A 25,753-nucleotide genomic window follows, 5' to 3' on the forward strand; every position below is an offset into this window, starting at 1 on the left:
TGTGTGTGTGTGTGTGTGTGTGTGTGTGTGTAGGCTATTAGTGGGTGGGGTGAAGGGAAGTGTAGTCAGGAATGGGTTTAATTTCACACGCCCATGCTGTTGTGTACCATGCTGCCTCCACGGTGCAGTCAGCCCCCGATCACGCACCGAGTCTGTCTCCCATTGGTCGGCGTATAACACACCTTTGCGTCCTATTGGGCGAGACGTTAAGCCAGGCCTATCTTTTCCCCACCGCGTTTGAAACGATGAATGGCAACGAGGCTGCGGAGGTAACTGGGACACAAACATCCCATTTGGTCTCAAGTGTTCACACGAGACGGAAGGACGAGTAGAGCCTACTCAGCAGGTAAACCGGGCTCCAGAACACGTCACACAGACCCACATAAGATGTAAGTAAATACATTTATCTCAATGTCATGTAGACCTATTCCTTTTTCTATAACTAGAAGTGCTTTATTTAAATTATATGACATGATGTTTCTGGAAAAATAATCCAAATAATAGTCTATTATTGTGATTTATTTTGGTTTATGTCTAATGGTGGTTGTCAAGCCTTATAGGGCCAACATATAGGCTATTTAGGTCATAGTTCATTCACACTAGCAGCTTCACCACTGATGGTTATTCAGGATATGACGTCTGTAATGTGTGTGTGTGTGTGCGTGTGTGTGTGTGTGTATGTGTGTGTGTGTGTGTGTGGGGGGGGGGGGGGGTAGAGGGGGGGGTTGTTAAGTGTTATGTGACAGTTTGTGTAAGCAGCACAGTTGGTGCTTTTGTCCCCCAGGGAAAGTAGGTGAAAGGGCCCCAGTGCTGAAGAGCAGCAGCTGATCATGCTCACTTCACATGTTCCTTTACATATTCTGTATATGTTGATGCATGGCAAAACCATGCAAGCTTTAAAAACCTTGATTGAACACGCTGGGACATGGAGTGGACTGTGTATGTCTGCTCACCAAATGTACACAATCTGTGTCATTTTATGTTCCCAGTACAAGTTCACAAAAAGATCACAGGGTGTCATATTGAACGTTTATGATCAAAATCAAATGAAAGTAACAGTCCATAGTGTGTTGTCTTATATGTCTTATGTCTTTTTGCACTTTTATCACTCAGAGTTGCAACATGGAAGTTGAGGAGCTCCACTCAGACATCCAGGGTGAATCCCAGCCTGCTCCTTTGGGTGCAGGTGACATGGAGGCTGTGCAGGCTCTGATGTCCATGACTAAGCACTGGACCAGGAGCTTCAGGCTCAGACACTTCAGACCCTTGACTCCGTCCTCAGACTGCTCAGAGGATGACTCCGTCCCCTTTGGGTCTGCTGTGCTACTGGACTCTCCTTTGGTAAGGGATCCATATGGGCTGAGAGTTTTCATATTCATATATTTTTCATATTAATTTTTTTTTTTTAAGCAAACCTGCATTGAACAACGGTTTAAGAAAATCCAGCCTAGAATATGGCATTAGGCCCAAGATTACTTTGAAAGGGTTGTCTAGGACAGAACGTTTTACACCGCGTACCACTTCAGGAAGTATTAGGCTCTCTAAGTACCACCATTATGGCCCACGTTGAAATAGTGTAGGCTAGCATAGGCCTACCCTATTCAGCTAGGGATAGTTCACGCAGGAGGCAGGTTTATTCCTGAAAACAGCATTTATTGTTGACAGCCACGCTGTACTTCCTCCATGCGGCTCCAACTGAATCCAAATCCAAAATCTGAGGCGACTCAGGTCATATCTCATTACTGTTTTGCTAAATTTGCTGCTAGCCGGTGCTGTGGAGACTTCACCGCTGCTGCTTTAAGCTATAGTGCGTAGTTTCTGTCTCCCCCATGAGGAATTCTAAGTAATGACAACAAAACTGTTGCCGCGTCCACATGATACAAGTCTTCCCGTGATCACGCATGCGCCCCCACCCCTCCTCAACCCAGTTGCTAGCAGCCAAGGAGGACACGGAGGATTAAATAAACATGATGGACTCTTCAGAAGAGGTCATTATCTACGCTTGAGTTTCTGCGTGTGAAAGTCGCCAGACGCCCCAATCTTCTGAACACAGTCATACTGAGACATACAGAGAGAGTTGTGAGGAGCTGATAGTCTTCATTATCTTTGTAGCAACTAATTTGGCAATGACTTGAATGTAACGGATGTTTATTAATATCAAAAAGTTAGGCACTAAAGCTTTAAGTAGCAACTAGCGTTCACTGTCATCCACTGTAGTAGAGATTTCATGTGTATACCACTAGAGGGAACTTGTGTGCCACCAGTGGTACTTGTACCACAGTTTGAGAACCAGTGGAGCAGCAAAGTCCCTCCAATCTACTCTGAGCACTGCAAACCAGCCTTTATCCTATACTATGCTACTCCAGTTCCTTTAGCTTTAGGTTTATGATGGTAGTAGTACATTTGTAAAACTGTAATGTCTTTCTTGTTAAAATAAAAATGAAGAAACATATAATAACAAAATAAAATGCACAGGTGGCATAAAAAGAAAACCCTAAGGGCTTGAAAAGGAAGCCACCTAACACTGAAATTAAAGACAGCTGTATGTGCTTGCCACAATTTAGCAAATTATCAATATTTTTTTTTTTTTTTATTTAAGGGAAAGAAAAGAATAAAAAATTCCAGACAAGGGGTGCTACAGATAGTCTGATAATATGTAAAGTTTATTTATCAAAATCACTAATTACAAAGTACTTTACAAAAATAGACATCAAACAACAACAAGAATGTTCAAGTAAACAGTGACCATTTTGAGTGAAATGGTAAGAACAAAATGAGGAAAAATAATAATAATAAGATACCTACATACACTCATACACAAAAATATACACACAGTTATACAATATATATATATAGATACACATGCACACAACTTAAACAACTAAATAAAAGAAGGCCATAAAGTAAGAGTGGGGCTTTTAGCAGTGATTTAAAGGAGATTTCTATTTTCCAAGACTGAGTTTTTCAATAAAAAAAATTAATAACCCATCTTTGCTCTCAGTGTATGACACCGCCATACAGTCCACCCACCTTTGAGGCCACCCATCCGCCCTCAGGGGCAACCTTCCATCAACCTGCAGCAGCTGGTAGTCCAAGCTGGCAGCCAATAGAGACTCATCTGCACACACACACTGCTGCTTCTCAGCAACGGTTCCACTGCACCAGTGTCATCCGTCACACATCAGATGTCCATCCTGTCTCCAGGGAAGACAGACTTACTCAAGTTCCCACAAAAGACTTTAAAAGAGAATTGAGCTCTGAATATGGACTAAACAGTAGAGAGTCCGAGGGGAGCTCTGGAATACAGTCGGACTCTAATGCAGCCATGCCACAGGAATCCTTTACCGTGACTGTGCCAAATATGCTTGACGCCAGTCGGACCAAGATGAGTCTTTTAGGCCTGGATGATAAATCCAATACGTCTCAGGCTGTCTCCTCTGTCCGGGCTGGATCCGGGGTCTGTCCTGCGCCTGTCTACTGCCAGATTCTTCCTGTCTCTTGTCCTTCCTCCACTGTCACAGCCTCTCAGAGCCAGAAGCAACACCTAAAACCTGTCCCATCAGCAGCCACCACTGCACTACAACAGGCACAAACACAAGCAGCTTCTCCTGCCCATGTCATCCTCCTGGGGGGTCAGGGGCCAAAAGGCCCCGTAATGCTCCTCGTCCCTCGGCCGGCTGTTCCTACACTCTACGTGCAGCCAGCACTGGTGACCCCTGGTGGCACCAAACTAGCAGCCATCGCCCCCGCGCCCGGTCGTGTCGTGTTGGAGCAAAGAGAAAAGCCTCCGCAGCCAGAAGTGTCCCGTGTACGCAGTCATGTTTGTCCTCATGAGGACTGCTGCAAAACCTACTTCAAGAGCTCCCACCTCAAAGCCCACATGAGGACACACACAGGTAAGAGATGAATGATTTTAATATAGAAATATAGGACACCTAAAAAAGTATATGCATTTTGCGGGGATTCTTCCCATAATGTTGTCAGACACTAAGAATAATAATCTGAGCCTGTCAGCGGCAAAAACAAACACTTCTGTGGACGTAGAGTGAGCAGCAGCTTCTTGTGGAAGTATGATGAAGTGAAACACATTATTTGTATAAAAAGAAAAGAAACACGGCCGCTGTAACGAAACAGCGAGAGAAAGCTAGGCAGACGATCACGGACCGACTGAATGTGTAAGCAGCATAAACATATACATTAACGGACCACTGCTCTGCATTGAAACCGTCATAATCATACCATCCAAGGATTAGTTACTAATCATTTGCACAAATTAAGAGTTGTACTCTTTGCCTTAAAATTGAGCAGAAGATAATGTTACTCAGGAAATTTTCCAGGAAGATCAATTTTCTACAACGCTAGAATATGATATATAGCCTAAATATCTCTTTCACTCTGTTTCTCTCTCTCATGGGCTAAAATATACATTTCCTAAGTCATATTAACTTCCACTGCTCGCTTTTAATGCAAAGTGTACAACTGTTAATTTTTGCAAATGACAGTGACTCATTGAATGGTTTCAGTTAAGAGCAGCAGTTCGTAAATGTATATTTTTAGATCATTCAGTCGGTCCGCTATTATCTGCCACGCTTTTCTCACATTTGTTTTTTTTAATAGGACAAGTTTCCTTCTTTACATATTACATGCTTTGCTCCCTCGTATATACTGTATGGACAGACAAGAAAGACACTGAAGAAATTTGACTCTAAAATCTTGAAACCATAAAGAAAATTAAGTGATCAATTCCATGCACACTATAAACATGAATGTAACGGAGTATATTCATCAGTTATTTCCCCCCAGCTAAATATATGCTCAAAAACCATTGAGGTGTCCTCTCCCTGTTGTCACATGAATGTACAGTAGCCTACATCACTATATAGTTACTGGTCCAGTGAACTAAGACTATAATTTGGGAAGATTGTACAATTAGGTTCTTAAAATTGTAAAATTCTCCCAAATTATAGTTCCAGTTTACTGGACAACACACATTGTGTGCTAAGAATGCCAAATACAATGCACATGGAAGAGGAACAAACAGTATCCTTTACTGTTAAAGAATACAAAAAAATAATGATAAATATTTTAGAATTATTTTTTTAAAATAATTCTAGGTGCATTGTTCCACTATAAAAACACACGTGTACAGCACTCTATATATTGCCCTTAGTAACAGACTTAATTTGCGACTTCATTAGCCTTAACTCATTATCTCAACAACTGCTGTAATTAATATATTCATCAAACTTCTAACAACAATATGAACAGCAGTCTTCATACAGCAATATAACAGTAATAATGGTCACAACTTTCATTAATAACAGTACTTAACTGAACATCAATAGGCTATACACCTGTTGCATTTTCATACAGGCTGATGATGATAATAATAATAATAATAATAATAATAATAATAATAATGTAAAAACCACTGCTGAGTGATCAAAAAAGGCTCCAGGATTAAATAAATCCTGGCTGTTAGCCTGGTCAGGAGCAGGCTAGCTGTTAGCCTGGCTGTTAGCTTGGTCAGGAGCAGGCTAGCTGTTAGCCTGGCTTTTAGCATGGTCAGGAGCAGGCTAGCTGTTAGCCTGGCTGTTAGCCTGGTCAGGAGCAGGCTAGCTGCTAGCCTGGCTGTTAGCCTGGTCAGGAGCAGGCTAGCTGCACAGAATACATCTCCATGGTAACTTAGGTTCCTCTGCTTTTGTGAAACCGAGTCAAGGCTAAATTCATCCAGGATAACTTGGAAATCCCGGCTTAATCCGCTATCTAGGTTTTGTGAAATAGCCCTCAGGTTAGTCTATATGTTAGTTAGTTAGTTAGTTAGTTAGTTAGTTAGTAAATATGAGGTTCCACCGGATGTCCCTCACCTTTCACTTTTTTTGTGTTGGGAAAGTCGGGAAACCTCCTCCGAGCTATTAGAACCGACAATCAGAACAAAAAAAATGTTGAGCAAAATTCTCAGCACACACTCGACAGCCATTTTAATTCCAGAGCTCGCCTCCCTAAGTGCACACGTTCCACCAAAACAAGTTCCTTCCCGAGGCTATTTTGCAGAGTTGCTGCGTCCGGACTTGACCAAGACCATTGTGATTGGTTTAAAGAAATGCCAATGAACCAGAGCACGCTTTTTCTCCTATTCACTAATGTTGCGTGGACTAGCCAGACCTTCCTCCGCAGCGACATTTTTACAAAGCAGCCGAAGGTCAGCGTCATATGCAAAAAGATGACACAAGTGTGATAAAAACAAACAACGGTTCCTTTATCACTCTCGTAGGACTAAATTCCCAAATGTTTTCCAACAGGTGAGAAGCCCTTCAAGTGCAAGTGGGAGGGCTGCGAGAGGCGATTCGCTCGCTCCGACGAGCTGTCTCGCCACCGGCGTACCCACACGGGAGAGAAAAGGTTTGCCTGTCCCGTGTGCCTCAGCCGCTTCATGCGTAGCGACCACCTCGCCAAGCACGCCCGGCGACACCTTGCAGAGAGGAAGACGCCCCGCTGGACACCCGGTCTGCTGACCTCACTGCTTCCACAACACTCAGTCTGTCTTCAGCGAACTCTCTCGGAGACATCCCGATGAGACACCAAAGGGTGAAAATGAATGTGAGGCTTGGTGAGCCTCCAACAGTGCACTAGTTTTCAGTTCTGCGTCGTTCAACTGTTGAACAACGCAGAACTGAAAACTAGATTAGGTTGCAAGTCTTTGCTGCTTTATTCCTTAATAATTATGGTCGTATCTGAACAAGTTCATGAGACCGTTTCACTGAAAATAGCCACTATTATGTGAATCGATTACCAGATTTCATTCTTTAAGATGATTTGTTTTGGAATTTTAGTCCTTTTTATTTTGAATGGACAGGTGAAGACAGGAAAGGGGGGAGAGAGGGAATGACACGCCGCAAAGGGCCGCAGGTCGGAATCAAACTAGCGGCCGCTAGACTGAGCCTTTGTACATGGAGGCACACGCTCATCCAGCTGAGCTAACAGGGCTTTGGAACACTTTAATGCTAAACATATTCACTTTGCAATGCCGTTTGACCAAAAAATGTTGAATATTGTTCCTTTGTGCCATACAAGAATCTGTTATAAAACTATTTTGCACACTTATTTCTTTATTAAACCTGAACACATGTATTTCCTTGTTTTTCCCCCCCCCAATGTGTCCAGATCTTGTGTTGTCCTGCCTGTTTTACATGTAGTGACGAAGACTTGGCACAACTCTTCATTCTTCATTCAAAAGTTCCTAGATGGTTTTGACTCGAGAAATTTAGCTTCTCAAAACAAATCCGTTAGCCTTTGATCACATTATTCAAGATGAGATTTGGATTAAATCATGAAATGAAACCATTTTTGAAAAATGATTATCAATTATTTAGGTAGCCTATGTCTGTGCAATTTTATTTTTATTTAATATTAATTAAAAAAATATTAATAGTAAAAAAAAAAAAAAAAAAAACAGCCACAGGGATTCACAGTCCAGTCAATGAGGTGTTTATTACTTTTCATGTTGACAAGCACAGATACAGTAGTTATTATCAGGCAAATACCTGATAATTCATCATGCCTTGAACACAAATTGGGAGACAAATTAACAGATATTGTACACAATTTGTAATTTTACTTGCAATCGGGAAAAACTACTCTTTCAACACAAGATTTAGAAAAAATATTTTCAAATTCAACAAATAGCGATAGAACTAGCAAAATAAATGGGTTCTAGCATTTTAAATATTCTTAAAAAAGAAAAAAATGACCCCAAACCATGTTAGCTGATTTGTAATCCATCAACACTTCCCTCTACCATCTGCAGCACATGCGGTTTAATAAACCTGCTTTGCTATGTTGTGCCAGAGCACTTCAGGCCCTTCATTAGTATGGGAGCAAAAGACTCAGCACTTTACTGGGGAAGACTGAGCTATTAGCTTCTCAACTAGAGGATGGATACCCGAACCGAGCCCGACGGGACCCGACGGGCCAGGCCGGGTTCGGACAGATATTTAGAAATGATGTTGGGGTCGGGGTCGGTCACATCAGCGCGATAAGGTATTTAACATTTTAAATTTAAAAAGCTTATTATGTAGGTGCGCGCCTGTGTTAACGTGCGCTTGTTGCCCCGTGTGCGCTGATGCCTCATCTGTTGACATTTCCCAATGCTTAATAAAAGCTTTCCACACAAACAAACGTATGTGTCATTAGTATGAGGAAAAAAACGAGATTTTAACTGGGTCGGACTTGGACAGAAATATCTTAATGCCTGTCGGGCTCGGGCCGGGTTCGGTTACTGTGCTGTCGGACGCAGGCCGGTTCGGACAGAAAAATGCGGCCCGATGCGCACTCTATTCTCAACCACACCCGCGCAGACTGCACTAATCTTTATTTTTCCAGGAGTGGATTTCATGGTGACACTGCACATTGATCCCACTGGCTTTATTTACATCATCAAACCGATGAGTAAACACACCTTCATATGCAAGCCTCCATAATCAAAACAAAAGGACAAGTTAGAAATGAAATAATGGAATCAAGCTGTTATCACACAAAATAAACTATACAACCAATTAAAATCATAAATACACATCTTGTGGCAAAGCACCCTAAGATATCTGTTTCCATTTAAATACACTGTTTCACTCAGGGATACATATCTTACTTTACAAGACTGGCAACAGCAATGAAGACATAGAGAATACATTTGTCAAATATAATAATTTCAAATTATTAAATGTCTACTGTATGAGTGTAAACTGTAGTTCCATGGGATGCCCAATGCAAAGGGAGGGAAGCATCTCTTAAAGGAGTCATCCATTTTGTTGCATAATAATTAACATCTTATAATTATCATTTACTTTACTGTATAGTGGGGTTTGTAAAATTCAATTTAAAACAAATTAGGTCTGGTCCCAGCTATTTCAAGCTATTATCTGTCGGTTCAGGTCCTCCTAGTGGAATGTAGACCAGAGGAAGATAGCAGCAGCAACAAGTAAAGGAAAGTTAAAAGTCTTCCTAGTCAGACGATTGCTAAGCTGGGACAGACCGAGCAGCCTCGGTTTGGCAGGAATTGAGGAAATAAGGGACTAAAGAGAAGTTTTTCAGTGTAGCCTCATGGGTGACACCGGTGTCCTGCATCTCAAACCTGGTGGAGGGAAATGAACGGTAGTCAAGGACAAAATCTACACATTTTTGCACAGAAAACATTACGGTTTCTTTCAATCTGTGGATTTTGCAACCCACTCCAAATTTGAAAATCCTTCACTACCGAGTTCCTTACCAGTCTCTAGAGGAGATGACATAGTATACAGGGGGCGGTGGCGAGTCCGTGGCGGTGCAGAGTGGCTGACCCATACCGTAGGCCCCGGCTTGAGAGAACATGAGCCAGTCTCCAATGTTGAGCTCCGGCAACAGACAGTGCTCCACTACCTGGTCCAGGTCGTCCCCAGAGGGACCCCACAGGCTGCTGCTGAACACTGGAGCCTCCAGGGATGTGTTCTAATAACACACAGAGCAGCCATTTATGGTTTATTTATTCATTACATGTATTTAGTGATCCAACACACAACAATCTTCATTAACTGGAGATGAGAGCTTTGTTCATAACTTGACTTATTCAACAGGATTGGGTTGCCAGATCTAGTTATCCTAGCCAGATAAGGACACATCATCCTACGCTAATGAAACCCCTGGCCTATTCACCTCAACTAGTGCAGTGCCCGTTTGGAGCGCATGCCTGTTGGGAACGGGCTGATTGCTTAGTTCCTAGTATTTTTTTTTCACAACTTACTCTTACTATAAGCACGGTTCAATCAAGCGCGCTCAGCTGTGTCCCATTTTTTTTTGTTTAACTGCCACACTGCCAGGTAGCGATGTGGACCGGGCGGGGGAAGCCGGGAGCCCAGCTCAGCCTGCTGAGGAAGCCGCTACAGCGCGCAGAACGGCCGGAGAAATGTGCTACATTTGGTATAGATACACACATGATCTAATAAGACATACATAAAATAATTAGGCAAAACACATATAGGCTGTTCATTTACGTTATCACATGACATCTGATCACCTCATGTTTCATGTTCTAAGAAGCCAATGATCCACCTTTAAACATGACGGAGCCTCTGACATGGAAAATTACCGGGAGAGAAGGGGACTTTCACAAGCAGGTTTAAGGCTTAAGCATGGAAGGACTACAAAACAAAAACCTCAGTAGACTAAACATTTCATTAAAACTGGTGTGTGACAAATACTGTAAAAATCTAAGCTTTGTCTAGGAAGTGATTAGCAAACTCAGATTTATATGTATATTTTTAAAAATCCTGCGTGGATATGTACATATAAAAAAAAAAATAATAGTGTTGCATCGATAATCGGTTTAGAATGGAATCGTTGGCCTCTGAATCGAAACGTGAGGTGCCAAGAGATTCCCACCCCTAGTAAACAGCAATGACCTTTTGGCATGACACCAGTAGCCCACTGTGAAGACATGGGTAGCAGAGCCTGTGAACCGCAGTCCACACACACACACACACACACACACACACACACACACACACACACACACACACACACACACACACACACACACACACACACACACACACACACACACACACACACACACACACACACACACACACACACACACACACACACACACACACACACACACACACACACACACACACACACACACACACGTCAGCTTAACTGAGGCAAGATGCTGTTAAATTAGTTTGGATAACAAACTGGCATCTCCGCCATGCATTTGGATATAATTATGGTTGTTTACACACCAAAGATTTTTTGGGGATTGTTTCTAACATTAAAACCCTATTTTGATTGGGTGGTAAATAAACAAAACCTGAAGCTATGTCTATTTGTATATGTGAACATATGTGTGTTTATAAGTGCCTATAAAAGAATGATTTTTGTGGATTAGCCCCACTGTGTTTATAGTCAGGCACACAAGACAATAGCACCCCAGAGGCTTGTGAATGTATATGTGAAATCATGTAGTCACTGTTTGTATTTTTGGACGAAAAAGAGCACTATGCGTTAGTGTGGATTTTGCAGTAAAGTAGCATTCAAATGTGTGATCGACGGATTGCTGCAAGATTCACATTTTTGTTGCGTGAGCATTTGGAAACTATATTCTATCTTCTCTGAGGGACGAACCAAACACGCTGTATTAGGGCTGGGTATCGCCAATGATTTCCAGAATCGATTCGATTCCGATTCACAGCGTACATTTTCGATTGAATATTAATCAGATTGGGGGGGGTTTTCTGTTACAATTTCTGTTACCAATTTTGCTTGGATATAAAATAGATTCTCACAGAATATTATAAAGGGGGGGCAATTCACCACATCCATGGTGAAAAGGCATACAAATAAATTTGGGATTTTATTTTTCAATATCAGATCGCTCAAACCAAAATTGATTTTAATTGGAGAATCGATTCTTTGAACCCAACCCTATGCTGTATGGCATGCCCCAAATGAATACAGGAAATTGCACGTGTTATGAGAAAGGATGACAAGCCTTTTTTAAATCTTCAGCAACAAGGAAAACGTTTACTCGCACACAATTTTCTGTATATTTTGTACACACACACACACGTAATATTGTACAAGGCATATTAGTCAGATATGTACATTCATTAAAAACATTTTGATTATATTCTACAAGCTCTCGACAGTCCCGACTCCCAACCTTTACCCTTGTGTGTTTGGTACTCCATCACCAGTACACTCCTCAGGTTAAATGCAATATTAGCACAACATTAAAATTAATGAGAATATCTGATTAATTATAATGAAAAGTGTATTAGCCTATTAAAATGAGTCTTCCCCATTGACTAAATAATTATACAGGATTATTTTTTAGGATGTGATGTATGACTAACAAATATGTATTTAATAAAAGAAAACAAATTGTTTAAATATTGAGAAAAACAGGAAAGGTTTTGCTGTTACATGTTGAACACTGAGAATCTTTGAGACTCACCTTATGAACAGATGGAGCAGGAATCAGCGTTTCAGAGAGTTTGCTGGCAAACGATCCATACACTCCCTCCTTCATGTAGTACTGGAACTCCGGCTCATCGTTGGGAGATGGATCATCTGCTCAGAGAGATGGTAGACAAAAATCTTTTACAGTGTAATGCAGAGATGCTCACAAGTCTCTGAGCTTGAGTCCAAGTCAAGTCTCAAGTCTTTGAGCTCGAGTCTAAGTCTCTCGTGGTTATAATGAGCGCTGTATCACCTGCTGCGTTCCATCCATGCTGCTTAGAACGCTGCATAGCTATTTAAAAAGCTTTGCAGCCAGCGGGGCGGAAATTATTACGTAAATCTACTACCACAAGTTTGGCAAACAAGCAAACGCTCACTCGTCTTTTTACAACATCTAGCGAATTAGTTAACCTCCCTAAGCTCCTAGCTACAACAGGAACGTTAGATGGCAAATGCTAACCTATAATAATAATAATAATAATAATAATTTATACTTTATTAATCCCAAGACAAATTACATATTTTCATTCTATTGTTATTATACAAAGGCCTGGATGCGAAATTACGAATCCCACTATGGCCACGCCAAGACCTACGAAGCCGCTCGATTGGTTGGGGTTAGGCATTTGACCTGGAGTGGTTAAGGTTAGGATAGCCGGTTGGTCATGGGATAGGACCTGAACAAATGGGGTTACGTTACTTTGCGTAAGCATGGACGCCTGGCCAATAAATGCTATTGAAGGGCGGGTCTTGGCGTGGCCATAGTGGGATTCGTAATACTGAATCACACACACGCACGCACGCACGCACGCACTAATAGAGAGATGAGAGTGAGGGGGTCTGCAGCTGTCAATGGACAGGTGCTCCGAGCAGTTGGGGTTTTTGGTGCCTTGCTCAAGAGCACCTTTTTGCAGTGCCCAACTGGCACTTCTCCAGCTACCAGTCCACCACCACTCTTTGGTCTGCATGGGGACTTAGGGACCATGTGACCCTTTGGTTCCCAACCCCACTCCCTACAGACTGAGCTACTGCCACACCTATCAGGGTGTGTTCTCAGGTGCCTGATTAAATAATGAGATGTGGTAGAGCCAGAATGATTGATCTTGATACCACATATTTTGCATTCAGCATTTATTTTGTTATCTGAAGATTTAAACCAAAGCTTCTGATGAATGGCACAGCAGCTGCTGGTGCGGTCGACATGCTTGTCGTCCTCTCTCACGTGAAGCAGATACAAGTTACGTGGGAAGGTTATAGGTTACACACGGAGGGGAATTACATTCAGCTCATCAGACGTTTCCAAAAAAATAAAGATTGTTCATGAGTCAAGTGTTTTGAGTCAGAGTCGAGTCTCAAGTGTTTTGAGCACAAGTCTAAAGTCAAGTCTGAAGGCACTGTGTGTTTGACTTAAGGGCGTCTCGAGTCCGAATCCCCATCTCTGGTGTAATAGATTAATTTTTAAACTGGCTGTTTATATTTTCTTATACTATTACTATTGGTAAATCACAAATTTGTGTAGTTCTCTTTGACTGTTAACTTTACATGATGCATCTTTCATACAACAGTTGCATGACATTTTTACAATTGTAATGTTGCCAATTTATTGACATTCCAAATTGCAGTCCTCATGGTCCTATAGTATACTGTATTAGACTGTTGAGGCGAGCAAAATGCACCATCAGGCTTAGAGTTTGTTTAACATTTTAGACAGTCTTTTTAAAATAAGCTTTAATGGGCGCCTGGTTAGCTCACCTGGTAGAGAGGGCGCCCATTTATAGAGGCTTACTCCTCGACGCCGACCTTTGCTGCAGGTCTTTCCCCTTCTCGCTCCCCTTTCAAGACTAAGCTGTCCTATACAAATAAAAGGCCTAAAATGCCCCAAAAATAATAAAAGCTTTAATATCTTCATTAATATACTGTATACCCTCAAGTGAACATAATGCCACTGACCATGTGCCTGGTCCTGGCGATCACGGGCCACCACCTCCTTGGAGATGACGTTCACAGCCAGCGTGAAAGCAGAGGACACAAAGAAGCTTCCAGGCTCAGCAATGATAAAAACTCCAGTAGAAGGAGGGAAGTATAGGTCCACCATAGACATGACTGCACTATTGATCTGCAAGATAGATGGCAGTGGTAAAAATTAGGAACCAAAATGGGTAGAACTTTTAAAAAAATAAAATAAAAATCACATTTAAGTGTTTTTATATCTACTAGAGTTGTCGACCTTTGAAGAGTAGTTTAAAATCAGGCCTCTCACTACTGGAAATAGCACTGAATACAGTGTCCTAAGACTGGGCGGCATGATGTATTATTTCCACCACCGTACATTTTGAATATTGGATGATAATGATCCATTGTTTTTCATACTATTGTAATCATATTAGTGGACCACCATACTGGGGGAGGGCCAGTATTAATGATTGGCTGAATAAGGCTGCGTTGAGACAGGGAAACAACAATCCGGCGATTTGCCGCAGGGAGAGTGTTGATAAAAACGGCCCATTTGTGGGACATCTGTTGTGTTCTTTAACCCACCAATGTAGCACGTTGACTCACAACTACTGGTTTCAGTCACATCGTTTATAGAGCTCGACATTTCAGACCGCACTTGAAGGCAGCTTCATTTACGGAGAAAGAGAGAAAGCAAAGAGACAAGCGAGACAGATCAACTGTGCTTTGTTGTTTAGCAAACATCCAGCAACTCCCGGGCAGTTCAGTGCTTGTGTTTCGTGTTTTAAAACTTTCTTGTGGCAGCGATAGAGGCAGTGATGCTTCCCGTTTACTGTACGGGACGCTCACACCACCTCAGGAACAAGTCTTAGGTTACATGATTGGCCACTGCAGCGTGACGTAGGGTTGTGTTTCTCCAAAAGTTGAGTCGTTCTCAACATTTCGCCGCAGGCCCACTGCGGGGTTTTTTCGCGAGTCCCCATTCAAAATGAATGGAAAGACCTGTGTTTTTGCCGCACCGTCTGAGGGCCGACGCAAGCTGTGTGAATGCCCACTAAGCAAACAGATGACATGCTGTTCACTGAGTTGATAAACGAAAAACATATCTTTTCTCGTCAACATTTCAAAAGAATGCAATTTAAATACAGTACATGTGACATACTGGTGGTGCTTGCAGTGCACCTTTATTGTGCCAGTATTGTTATACTGCCAAGTGTGTCCTTAATTAGTATCATGTAAAAAGCAGATAAGATACTGACCTGTTCCAGCTGAGTCTCAGAGCCACTGAAGCCACCTCCAATGTCCAGGATTTTCATGTTGAAGCCCATTTCCTCCTGAGGTAGACAAAGGCTTGTAAATGTGCAACCATAACACAAGTGAGTACTAAAGTGTTTCTCAAGCTGTCACCAGTGTCCAAAACATTAACGGTTTGTGATAGAAACCAATAGAAATGCTAGTCACAGAACTGAACAGTGCAACTAGCAACATAACAATATTTAACAATACTTACTGCCATGTCAAAGACACAACGGGCATCAGATATGGCATGAACGTACAGCTGGTCATCCTCACAGGAGCTGGAAATGTGAGACCTGTGGGGAGGAAAAAGGAGATGTTAATGGTCAAACTTTGACACCTTCACAAGGAGTAACACTTGTATCCTGTAGCAGGTTGGACTACATCATTTGTTCAAAAGAAAGCTGAGGTAAAGAGAGCTGCTGTGGTCCTTCTACTTAAGCTCTCGACAGGCCGTGGTAGGTTGTGCTTCACACCGGGATGAACAGCGCCCATAAACTATGATATAATCACATGTCAAGGCTTGAAGCTTGAGCTATTGTTTTTATTTAACGGTCATCAACTATGGCAATATGAAAGTTATAGTCACATTCCCATTTTAACATTTTTATTAATAATAATAATAATAATAATAATAATAATAATAATAATAATAATAATAATATTCACAATAAAATAGGCCTCTTGGCCAGCACATACCGAGGGAGTTGCTATGGAGCATATGAAATGTAAGCCTGCACTAGAAGCTAGCATAGGCTATTTCTTTTGATTTACGCTAAAGGTTTAATTCAGGTTCACCAAAGTCACAATAACCCGAACAAACTAACCGATCGAGGCAGCGGTAGACCAACAACTCCCGTGTTTTGTGAGGTAAAATTACTGTTTGTGTCAATGGAGTCTGGTGGCTTTGAAGAGAGCAGAAATAACGGCTTCAGTTCCCCATCGGAAAGGGCTGGCTGATGGCAAGGTAAAGCTGTAAAAATATTCTAAGTGTAGAGTGCACTCAAAAGAGATACTTAAACCAGCTGTGTCATGGCAGTGTGTGCAGATGAGCGGTGTTGGCAGATCTCTGCAGACGTCTGCTTCTCCACTCCGTCTTCAGAGATGGGTCCTGCTCAGTCTACAACTCCATAGTTATGGTGTGTTCTTTTTGTCCACCGAAGTCGATCTACGAGTCGTTTTTCGGAGTTACGAACCGGAAGTTGCAAAAAGAACGCCCCCGAGGTCGTATATATACGACTCGTCAAGTCGTCAAGAACTCAGAGGACCCCGAGTTCGTTTCTCGTTTTTCGACACGGATGTGACATAACACTCGAGCTACTAGTCGCGATTACAAGACAAAAAGAACGCACCACTAGGCCACCAAGGGGGTTGAAGTTGACCTTAAATGTTTCCAATTTGCTAGGTAACTTTTTTCCAAGACACGGAGTGATACTTATTTTTCAAAGGAATTAGATGTCATAGCCGTTGTGTGTTGCCATTATATCACGGGTATGAACCAATCAAATTGCTTGATTTGAGCAACCTGTTTTATAAATACCTGTGTGTTTCTTCAAAGTGCTTCGTAACCAGAAACATTGCATTTTTGCAGGCCTCACCTGACCCCAACCACGTGCACACCCAACTCCTTAGCCCTCTCCAACAGATGCCTGCAGTCCTTGAGGGAACAGCCAAATGTCATGCTCAAGTCATTGTCCTGGCTAGATGCTTCTGTTGAAACCTGTAGCAGCAGCCTGAATTAAATAAAAAGGGTCTGGGTTACTGGTTTGCTAAGGAAAAAAAACCACATGAGTTAAATAAAAGTAGTAGACAACTAGAATGTGTTGACAAGCTAGCACATTAATTGACAAACTATCTGCAGCTGAGACCAAATTATTTTATAAAGATGATTTTATATAAAGCCTTTTCCCGTTGGCAATCAATCCCAATATGCCAGGGAAACAACATACTGTATCTCAAGTGAAATCCTGTAAGATGGATCTAATGAAAAACTAATTTACTTGTGTTTTTTTTTTAACTTGTGCTAAAGATCAAATAGCACAATACTTATGAAGCACTTACTTGGCATTGGGGTGGCAGCGAGAAATCTTGCGTAGCTCTGCTTCATTATCACAAACCAGGAGGTCAATGCCATTCTTAGCAGCGTATTTAATCTGGGAGACTTGTTTGCAAACACCGCTGTAGATGATATCCTCAGAGGGAATACCATGGCTCTGGACCAGTTCAAGCTCAGACTGAAATAAAAAGACAAAACAGAATAAAATACCATTAATATACTGTGTGCTGTGGGGTAGTCAAAAGACATTTCATCATACCATGTCTATCCGGCATGGATTACTATGGAAAATATAATATAATAATAAACATGAGTAAAAAGGCACTGATGTACACTGACCACTTACTGGTGACTGTCTATTCTACAGATTGTGGACCAAGATATGTGCAATATAATTAATAATAAATGTTATGTTGTTAAGTACTAGTACTTGCTCTGGTAGAGAAAGACATGGTACATTACTAGAGCAAATGTGTTACCATGAAAAATAAGTAGTTTCAACCCTTTTTCTGCAATTTTCTGCTCAATATGCAAGACTGAGCCTAAACAGTGCATACTGCAACTCTTGATTATATTTTGTGGAGAAACTTGAACTAACAGTGACATAACAAGTTTGTGAGAGAGTACCTTGTTGGTACAAATGAATCCAGTGCCGAGGGCAGAAAGAACTTCAATAACAGCTGGACTGCTGTTGCATCTGACAGCATAGTAGGGTCGAATTTGGGCCATGTGGGTTCGCCAGCAAACATACTGCCTCATTATAATTCCCAGGTCTGCTACAAAGAATGCATTCTTCTCAGACTGAGGGAAAAGGATAAATACATGTGGATAAATCAGAAAAAAATAAAATAAAATACACAGTGCAAGACTTTGCAAAAGTGTGTCTATGTGACTTTATCACATGTAGTAAACAAGGCAATACAATAACATTTTAACATTCTAATACAGTAAGAAATTCATGGTTTATAAGTATGTGCTAAATTACATGTTGCAGTGAGACCCCTTACCAGAGTTTGTTCATAAATGTGATTGTCAATCACGTCACAGAGGGCTGTGCCTCCCTCCAGTAGGCAAACAGAATACTGTGGTTCATCAGTGATTCCTTTCATCCTCTCAACCCTTTTCTTCTAATCCGACAGGCATAAAGAACGTGGCTAGTCCAAAGTGGTCTTGCTCTCACCCTCTCGAGCCCCTGGGGTCCTGGTCTTATGCAACAAACTGTACAAATAGATCAGAAAAAGCCAACATAAAACACGCATTTTGAGAAGCAAAACAAGTCCATCATATTTGGATAATGCATGTAAATTAATGTTGTCCAACTCTTTTATAGTTTATTCGGTAGCTGCAACCTAAACCTGTCTGATGAGATCCCAATCAAGCAAGTCATTTTCAGGGAGCATCCAATCAGAGCACAGTCTAGGCTCCACGTTACACGATAGCTTTGTGGAAGAGGCCTATTCTTCTAAAGAGCCGCTGTGAAAACAGAGTCTGGGGCACAGAGTTCATTTACTTTACCATCAATTACTCCCAACAATCACCATTAATCCCTGAGCTGGTGACCCGTGAAAGTTCTTTTTGATGGCATTAAAAAAGGTACAATACTGGCGGCGTTGAGATCACAACTTTACTTTCAATAATGTTGCACAATACATCACGGAGGCACACCAGTCTGGACTGGACCAGATGTGACACGGCTGTAGCTTTGGGAGGTCAAATAGCGAGACAAACCATGTGATTAGAAAGCCTGTCGTTTTGCTGACAACTGTAGCCGTGTTACCATTAACATATTTTTATGCACATTTTGAAGTACTGCATTCAAAAAACTGTATGGAAATGGCTAAATTTGATAAAAGTTCATTAATTCTGTGAAGAAGTTTTTATGCTCACTTGAGGTGGATTGTAGATTGGCCTTTGTCAAAAAGAGTTGATGCAATAAATGGGATATGAAAAGGCCTTTGCTGAATAAGGTCTGACGTGGCAAACATTTAACTTTCCACTGTACCACTTTGGACAGCATCAAACATTGCCAATACTAGCTGGCATGAAAGAACAATAAAACTTGCCCAATTGAAATAAATTCCTGAAGACATCTCTCCATTTTGGAGATGGGTTAGATGGCAAGGTGACTTGTTTTGTTTCAGGTTTGCAACCTCTGCCTCTTCTACTCTGTTTACGACACACACGTTTGTTTAAAATTTTTTGCAATTCTACAAAAAATCTTCTGCAGAACACAGGTTAAAAAAGGTGATGGCTCAACACTAAAATTTCTTATAAAAAAATCAAATCAAATAAAATCAACCAAGCCGGTAACTGAGACAATGCTTAACTAGGTCACTTATAACTCTTCCCTTTAGAAAAAGATGACGTTAATAAGGTCCTAGAGTTAGTACAGTTAAAACATTTTATTTACAATACACTACAGAAAGAACTACATTAAAATTGTAGTCACTGTTAGCAGGATTAATATATTTAACCAAATAAATGTTTTCAGTTATTACAACTAAATTCGGACAAGATAAAATCTAATGCAGATGAAAGCAGTCTAGAACACTGTCCTGTTATAGAAGTGCTGAAAATAGATCTGAAATGCAAAATCTAAAATAACTATAGCCTGTTTGTGATTTATCTGGGACACGCAGCATGTTAATACGTCTTTTTATTCCTTCTGTAAAGAGTTTAAGTCAAACAATTTCTCACAATGCATTAATCCAAATTGATACGTATCCATTCAAACAGATACACATACACAAATCCAGAAGCAAACATGTTTTATGTTGCATATGTTTCTACTATGAAAATATCTTCAGTCAAACATTCAACTAGGATGCATTCATTCTTCAAAGTACACCGATTTTACTCACATGGATGACACCTGGGATGAACTCGTCCACTATCAGCTAGGATCCCAAGGTGGCTCGGCGTTGAAGTCAAATGACTCTCGGTATAGAGCTGACCCTAGATCCTCTGGATAGTTGTTGTACACCTGCAAAAGCACAGATGAGGACAGGACACACAGGAATCAGTCACTGACAAAAAAAAAAAAAAAAAAAAAAAAAAACCAGGAGAGCAACTGTTCCCCCACTGACACATGCTCCAGTCTACCTTAACATTTCTGCAGTGTTTTAAAAAATCTGTAACGTGGTAGAGGAAACATTAGTGAGCAGGCAAAATGTTGAATGTAAGGCAATGGAAAAAGAGCATGGGAGTTACACATTGGTATGATCATGGTGTACTTTGTATGGGATGCGTACTTTCTGTAATTGCTGTTAGTTAATGTTTAAACTGTTACCATTTGCTGGTTTGAGCCATGGTACGTAATAAAGGAAACTGGAACTATGCAATCATGCCTGAAGTTTAGGTAGCGGTTTCCAATTTAAAAAAACAAACTCAAACAGTATTTTTATACTATTGCCCGGCGTGACTGGCCAAATAGCAAGTGGCCTGCTACCAATTAAAAACCACATTTAACATTTCTGACTAACAGTGAACTACCTAGCTTGTTCTTGTTAGCAGGTCATTTTGCATTAATCAGTAACAGTAGAATATGGTTTTAGCATTAGCCATAGATATAAAACATATTATATGCATAGCTTCAGCATACATTATATCTATGGCGTTAGCTAGCTACATAGCAACATGCCATATGGCAACATACGATGAAACGTTACTTATTGTTTATCAAACAATGTTACTAATTTTTCAGTAATAATGCTACTAACTATTACGTTATATTTAACATCTTATAGCTAACATTTATGGCTTGTTGGCAAACTAACGCTAAGTTACCCGGTTAATTTAACAACATACTATCTAATTAGCAAGCTAATAGCGCGTTTAACGTTAGCTAGCTAGCTAGGTTAATGTTACTTACGTCTGCTGAAATCCGAAAAGAGGGGACATAACGCTTTTTCTTTTTAGGCGGAATTTTTAAAGAGTGGTGGGGTTACTAGAAGAGAAAAATATCACTTCCATGGACGTGGTGGATAAGGTCGAGTTATTATCGTTCAGCGTTTTGTCGATGGAAGAAAGTACGGATTATTTGATACGACCGAGCGGAAGCCAACAGTGGAGGTCGAAGCGTGGAGGGTGTAGAGCGACACGTCAAGTAACATTTCACCCAAATTAACAGTAAGATATCCGGTTAAAATATCAAAATAAAACCCACGTAATGACACATATTCCAACGTTTTTTTGAGTAAAGCAAAGCACCAATGAGAAATTGTAAACATAATGCCCGAAATATCAATCTGATAAATGTATTTTTCAGGAAATGTTCATTCATCTTTAACAATGGCACATTATATAAACAAACGTTCCGGTCTGATTGTACTTAAGTGTGGGGAGTTTGACGCATTTTAGATGGGCGGAGTTAAGAACTGTCAAAGCCTTTTTTACACAGTCTATGGCCGAAACCGTAGACCGTAGTTTTATCATGAGTTTTATAACACGAAAATGACATGTGTCCATGTCAACGACATAAATTACTACAAAAATTAACCCCAACCAATAACTTGCAATAACAATAGTATTAATACGTTTAACAACAACAACAACAACAATACTAATACTAATACTACTAATAATAATACTAATACTACTAATACTATTACTACTACTACTACTACTACTGCTACTACTACTACTACTACTACTACCACTAATAATAATAATAATAATAATAATAATAATAATAATAATGGTGATGGTCTATGCAAGGAACTTACGTTATATTTTTTTGTCCAATTTTCAATATTACGCAGAAATATTCCACTTCTGCAATGCAATCACATCTTGTAAGCTACAGTATAGTTAGAATAACCTATAGGCCCACATACTGAATGTTAAACAGGCCAGTGTCAAATTTTCCAAGAATTACCTGTGTTATGTCTTCATTGTGTTTCCCATGGCTCAGTAATAAGGACAAAATGCTATCCAATCAAGTTTTACAGAATCTTCTTTTTCTCAGTAGCCAAATCAACAGCTGTAAAGTCCCGCCAGTAATGCATGTACTTTACCCAAAGTTCAAGCTCAAACTTGGATTGTCCTGTCCATTTGCTTTTGTTGTTGTGACTTGAGGAGTTGTGCCTGCTTCTGAAAATGCAGGGTCTGGGGCAAGTTTTCTTTTCCCAAGGAGATACATTTGCATGTCTCCCTCCTCAAGGAGGAGGAGGGAGACATGGAAAGCTTAGCTAAACAGAAGACAAGCCATGGCAAGTTTAGTTATAAAGCACATTTCAGCACCACGGCAATTCAAAGTGCTTAACATACAACATTAAAGAACAAATTAAACAATTAAAACATCAATTAAAGAGAATAAAAAATCTAAACAAACTAAAATATAATAAGACAAGGTGCTATCCTTCAATAAATTCTTCAAAGAGAACACCATTTACAGTGCGGAGTACACTAGTCTTATACATTTTTGATTTAATAAAAGTCAGGGTCAAACAGAAAGGTTTTCAGCTTTGATTTAAAAGAACTGACAGTTGCAGCGGACCTGCAGTTTTCTGGGAGTTTGTTCCAGATCAAATGCATGAAAAATGAACGCCGCTCATGATTAGTTCTGACTGTAAGGACAGAAAGCAGACCTGTCCCAGACGACCTGAGAGGTCTGGATGGTTCATAGCAGCAGGTAAAAACATCTTGGCCCTAAACCATTCAGTTTGACAGACAGGAAGCCAGTTCAGAACTGGAGTGATGCGATCCACTTTGCAGCCTGGACCCAGCAAAAGACGGGAAGTATTTTCTCTGCGGCTGTTCCATATTCCATATTCCAAGTTCTGACATCATCTCAGTCTCAAGAATAAAAAAACAGAAGCATACAGTCCTCAATAAATTCAATGGTATCATATGTTTTTAAAGGTTTTAAACACACACCAAAATATGTATCCATGGAATACACACAAGAACAATTATGTTCTCACTTCTAAGTTCTGCATGGTGTCAAATTTATTAGGATTCAACAAACCTTTTGTTTCAATCCATCGAGACGATCTGGAGATTATATGTTGGATATATATATATTGTACATACAGTATATGTAACCAAGAAGAAAGCAAGATCTCTTCAATCTAAACCATCCTATTGAACCCAAAACAGTTGTGAATTAAAAAAAAACTTATAGTTCTTCAATGTTAGCTGAGCTTTGAGCACTCCTTAGAGAAAAATAAACAACAGCAGCATTTGTTTCATTAATTAAACTATTGCTTAGAGTCCATTGTAAAGGCGAGGCAGAGGCAATGTCTTTTCCTCGGTTCACAACACAAAAGCTGTTCCATGTTTTGTGCCAGTTCTCTCCAGCACTAAACGAGACTATGTATATGTAAGTCTAATCACACATAGCATCTAAAGTGGCTTCCAGTAAAGCACAATGTTTAATTTCCATTGTTTGGATCATAATAGCCATTGCAGCCATTGGGTATATGGGACAGCGAGACATGTGCGCCACCCACTGTGAGGGCAAATACTCCAGTGACTGCATTGTGCAGCAGGAATTCTTGTTTGCAAACATTACAAATAGATGACAACCACACAATCAACACACAGACTTAGAAAGACCCAGCATAGCTGAACCCTGACTGACCAAAAGTCTCCAGTCAGAGAGGAATAAACAGCATATTCTGATAATAAAAAGATAACAACAATAAAGCACCTTCAACCTATAAATACAATTAATGTTATGAACACAAAATAATACATGTTAACAGACTCAATCAGATAACACATATTCAAAGCAACAGTACCTCTGCATAACTTGTTCATTACACGGACATGAGGGACTGGTTCAAACCAACATGAATTGGTCTTACGCAACAGATGTTGTTGTAACTGTTGTTAAGTCACTCAGCAGCGTTTCTTGCCAAAGAATGTTGCCAAGTAAAAGGAACTCCAAACAAACTTTCCCCCCACACTCATCTGAATGTTAAGCAGGGAAATATAAAGCAACTGGCTGCAGGAATATGACAAATATACAAACAAAAAGAGACTCATTAAAGAACCGGATCCAAGAATGCTAGTGAATGTCACAATGTTTTCCGTCAACATACTGTATTTTAGGAAAATTCAGTGCAATCTTTGACACACCCAAAAATGTGTTGTAAAATTCATTTTTCGGTTCTACAAGATGCCACCTAAAAAGGAAGTAGCTATCTATGGGCTTTCCCAGGACATGTCATTCTCAACAATAGTATCAAAGTGGTGGATGGATTCAACAAGATATACCATGATTGCCAGACAATAACACAATCTCAAAAAATGATGCACATTTCACCCTTGTTTCCTTTTTGCCAAGATAGATTGCAGAATATGTTCATAACATAGCTCTGTGCCAGTAATAGTAGTTGAGTTCATCCCTTGTGATTTACTGTAAAAGTACATTGTTTCTAAGAACATCTCCATCAGGAAGACCACATCAGTAAAACTAAATGTTGACACTTGCTATTGTATATTATGCTTTGTAAGATAAACTGCATTTAAATCATGTTGGAAAAAGCCCATGACGTGTCTGCATATGTGTGTGTGGACATGCACCTGCTTGCTACCAGATCAGAATCAGAATTTGTTTTATTGTCACTACCATAGCCCACACTCTGCATACATACGTTAAAATTTCATTAAAAAAAGGGGCAGCATTAAATAGTAAAACCATTAAAAAAAAGCAGTGCTTGGTAGAGAGGAAAAAGTGCTGTTGTGACGTGCAGTGTACAATATATGTATGGTTCCTGTGTCCGATGATACACATTGGAAGTGCTAGAGCATTTACATCAGGGTAGTGACTCTTCACTGGTGTCATGATTCAATTTGATTACGACTGTCCTGTCAACGATTCGATACAATTCAATATCCCGATCTACTCTTATAAAGGATGTACGTTACTCCCCGCTATATTAGTGTTGGAATTTCCAACTCCGGTGGATTCATGAGGACTATGGTTAACTGGACAGCTAGCTAGACTATCTGTCCAATCTGAGTTTTCTGTTGCACGACTAAAACAACTTTCCACCAAAACAAGTTCCTTGCCGAGGCTATTTTGCAGCGGCACCGTGGCTCTGCCCGCCCATGAAGATTGTGATTGGTTTAAAGAAATACCAATAAACCAGAACACGTTTTTCTTCCATCCCAGAATGCTGTGTGGACTAGTCAGACCCTCCTCTGCAGCGCTGTGCAGGAAGGTCTGGCAATGGGAGACTAGGTCATCGGCAATGTGCACCCCCAGGAAATAGGTAATTACTGCCATTTTACAATTCACTAAGCACTTGCTGCACTTTAAATCCTTTTATATATGTCTATTTATGAAGGTTTTCTGATTCTGATTCTGGTGCTGCTGACCTTTTCAACAACAGCGCCATTGATGGTCGGTGGGGTGTGCACACTGAATCTTTTCCTGAAATCAACAACCATCTCCTTCGTTTTCTCCACATTTAAGGAGAGGTTGTTGCTGTCACACCACTT

The 25,753-nt window shown here is 40.5% G+C and overlaps 2 protein-coding genes across 2 annotated transcripts; one reads left to right on the forward strand and one right to left on the reverse strand.

Annotated features, from left to right (window-relative positions):
- The first annotated feature begins 222 nt into the window (after window positions 1-222).
- LOC114557168 (Krueppel-like factor 10) lies at window positions 223-7,131 on the forward strand. The gene is made up of 4 exons (XM_028580517.1): window positions 223-389; window positions 1,114-1,341; window positions 3,002-3,896; window positions 6,303-7,131. The coding sequence occupies exons 2-4, from the start codon at window positions 1,123-1,125 to the stop codon at window positions 6,575-6,577; spliced, it is 1,389 nt and encodes a 462-aa protein (XP_028436318.1). The 5' UTR covers window positions 223-389; window positions 1,114-1,122; the 3' UTR covers window positions 6,578-7,131.
- A 1,001-nt stretch (window positions 7,132-8,132) lies between these two features.
- LOC114557202 (antizyme inhibitor 1) lies at window positions 8,133-21,406 on the reverse strand. The gene is made up of 12 exons (XM_028580570.1): window positions 21,174-21,406; window positions 20,164-20,285; window positions 18,310-18,520; window positions 17,930-18,103; window positions 17,308-17,480; window positions 16,845-16,979; window positions 15,461-15,542; window positions 15,210-15,284; window positions 13,948-14,113; window positions 11,993-12,108; window positions 9,266-9,483; window positions 8,133-9,130 (listed from the first exon to the last, which is right to left on the reverse strand). Exons 3-12 carry the CDS (start codon window positions 18,409-18,411, stop codon window positions 9,016-9,018), a joined length of 1,356 nt encoding a protein of 451 aa, XP_028436371.1. The 5' UTR covers window positions 18,412-18,520; window positions 20,164-20,285; window positions 21,174-21,406; the 3' UTR covers window positions 8,133-9,015.
- Between the last annotated feature and the right edge of the window lie 4,347 nt (window positions 21,407-25,753).

This window comes from Perca flavescens, chromosome 6 (genome assembly GCF_004354835.1).
Source record: "Perca flavescens isolate YP-PL-M2 chromosome 6, PFLA_1.0, whole genome shotgun sequence".
Lineage (NCBI taxonomy): Eukaryota > Metazoa > Chordata > Actinopteri > Perciformes > Percidae > Perca > Perca flavescens.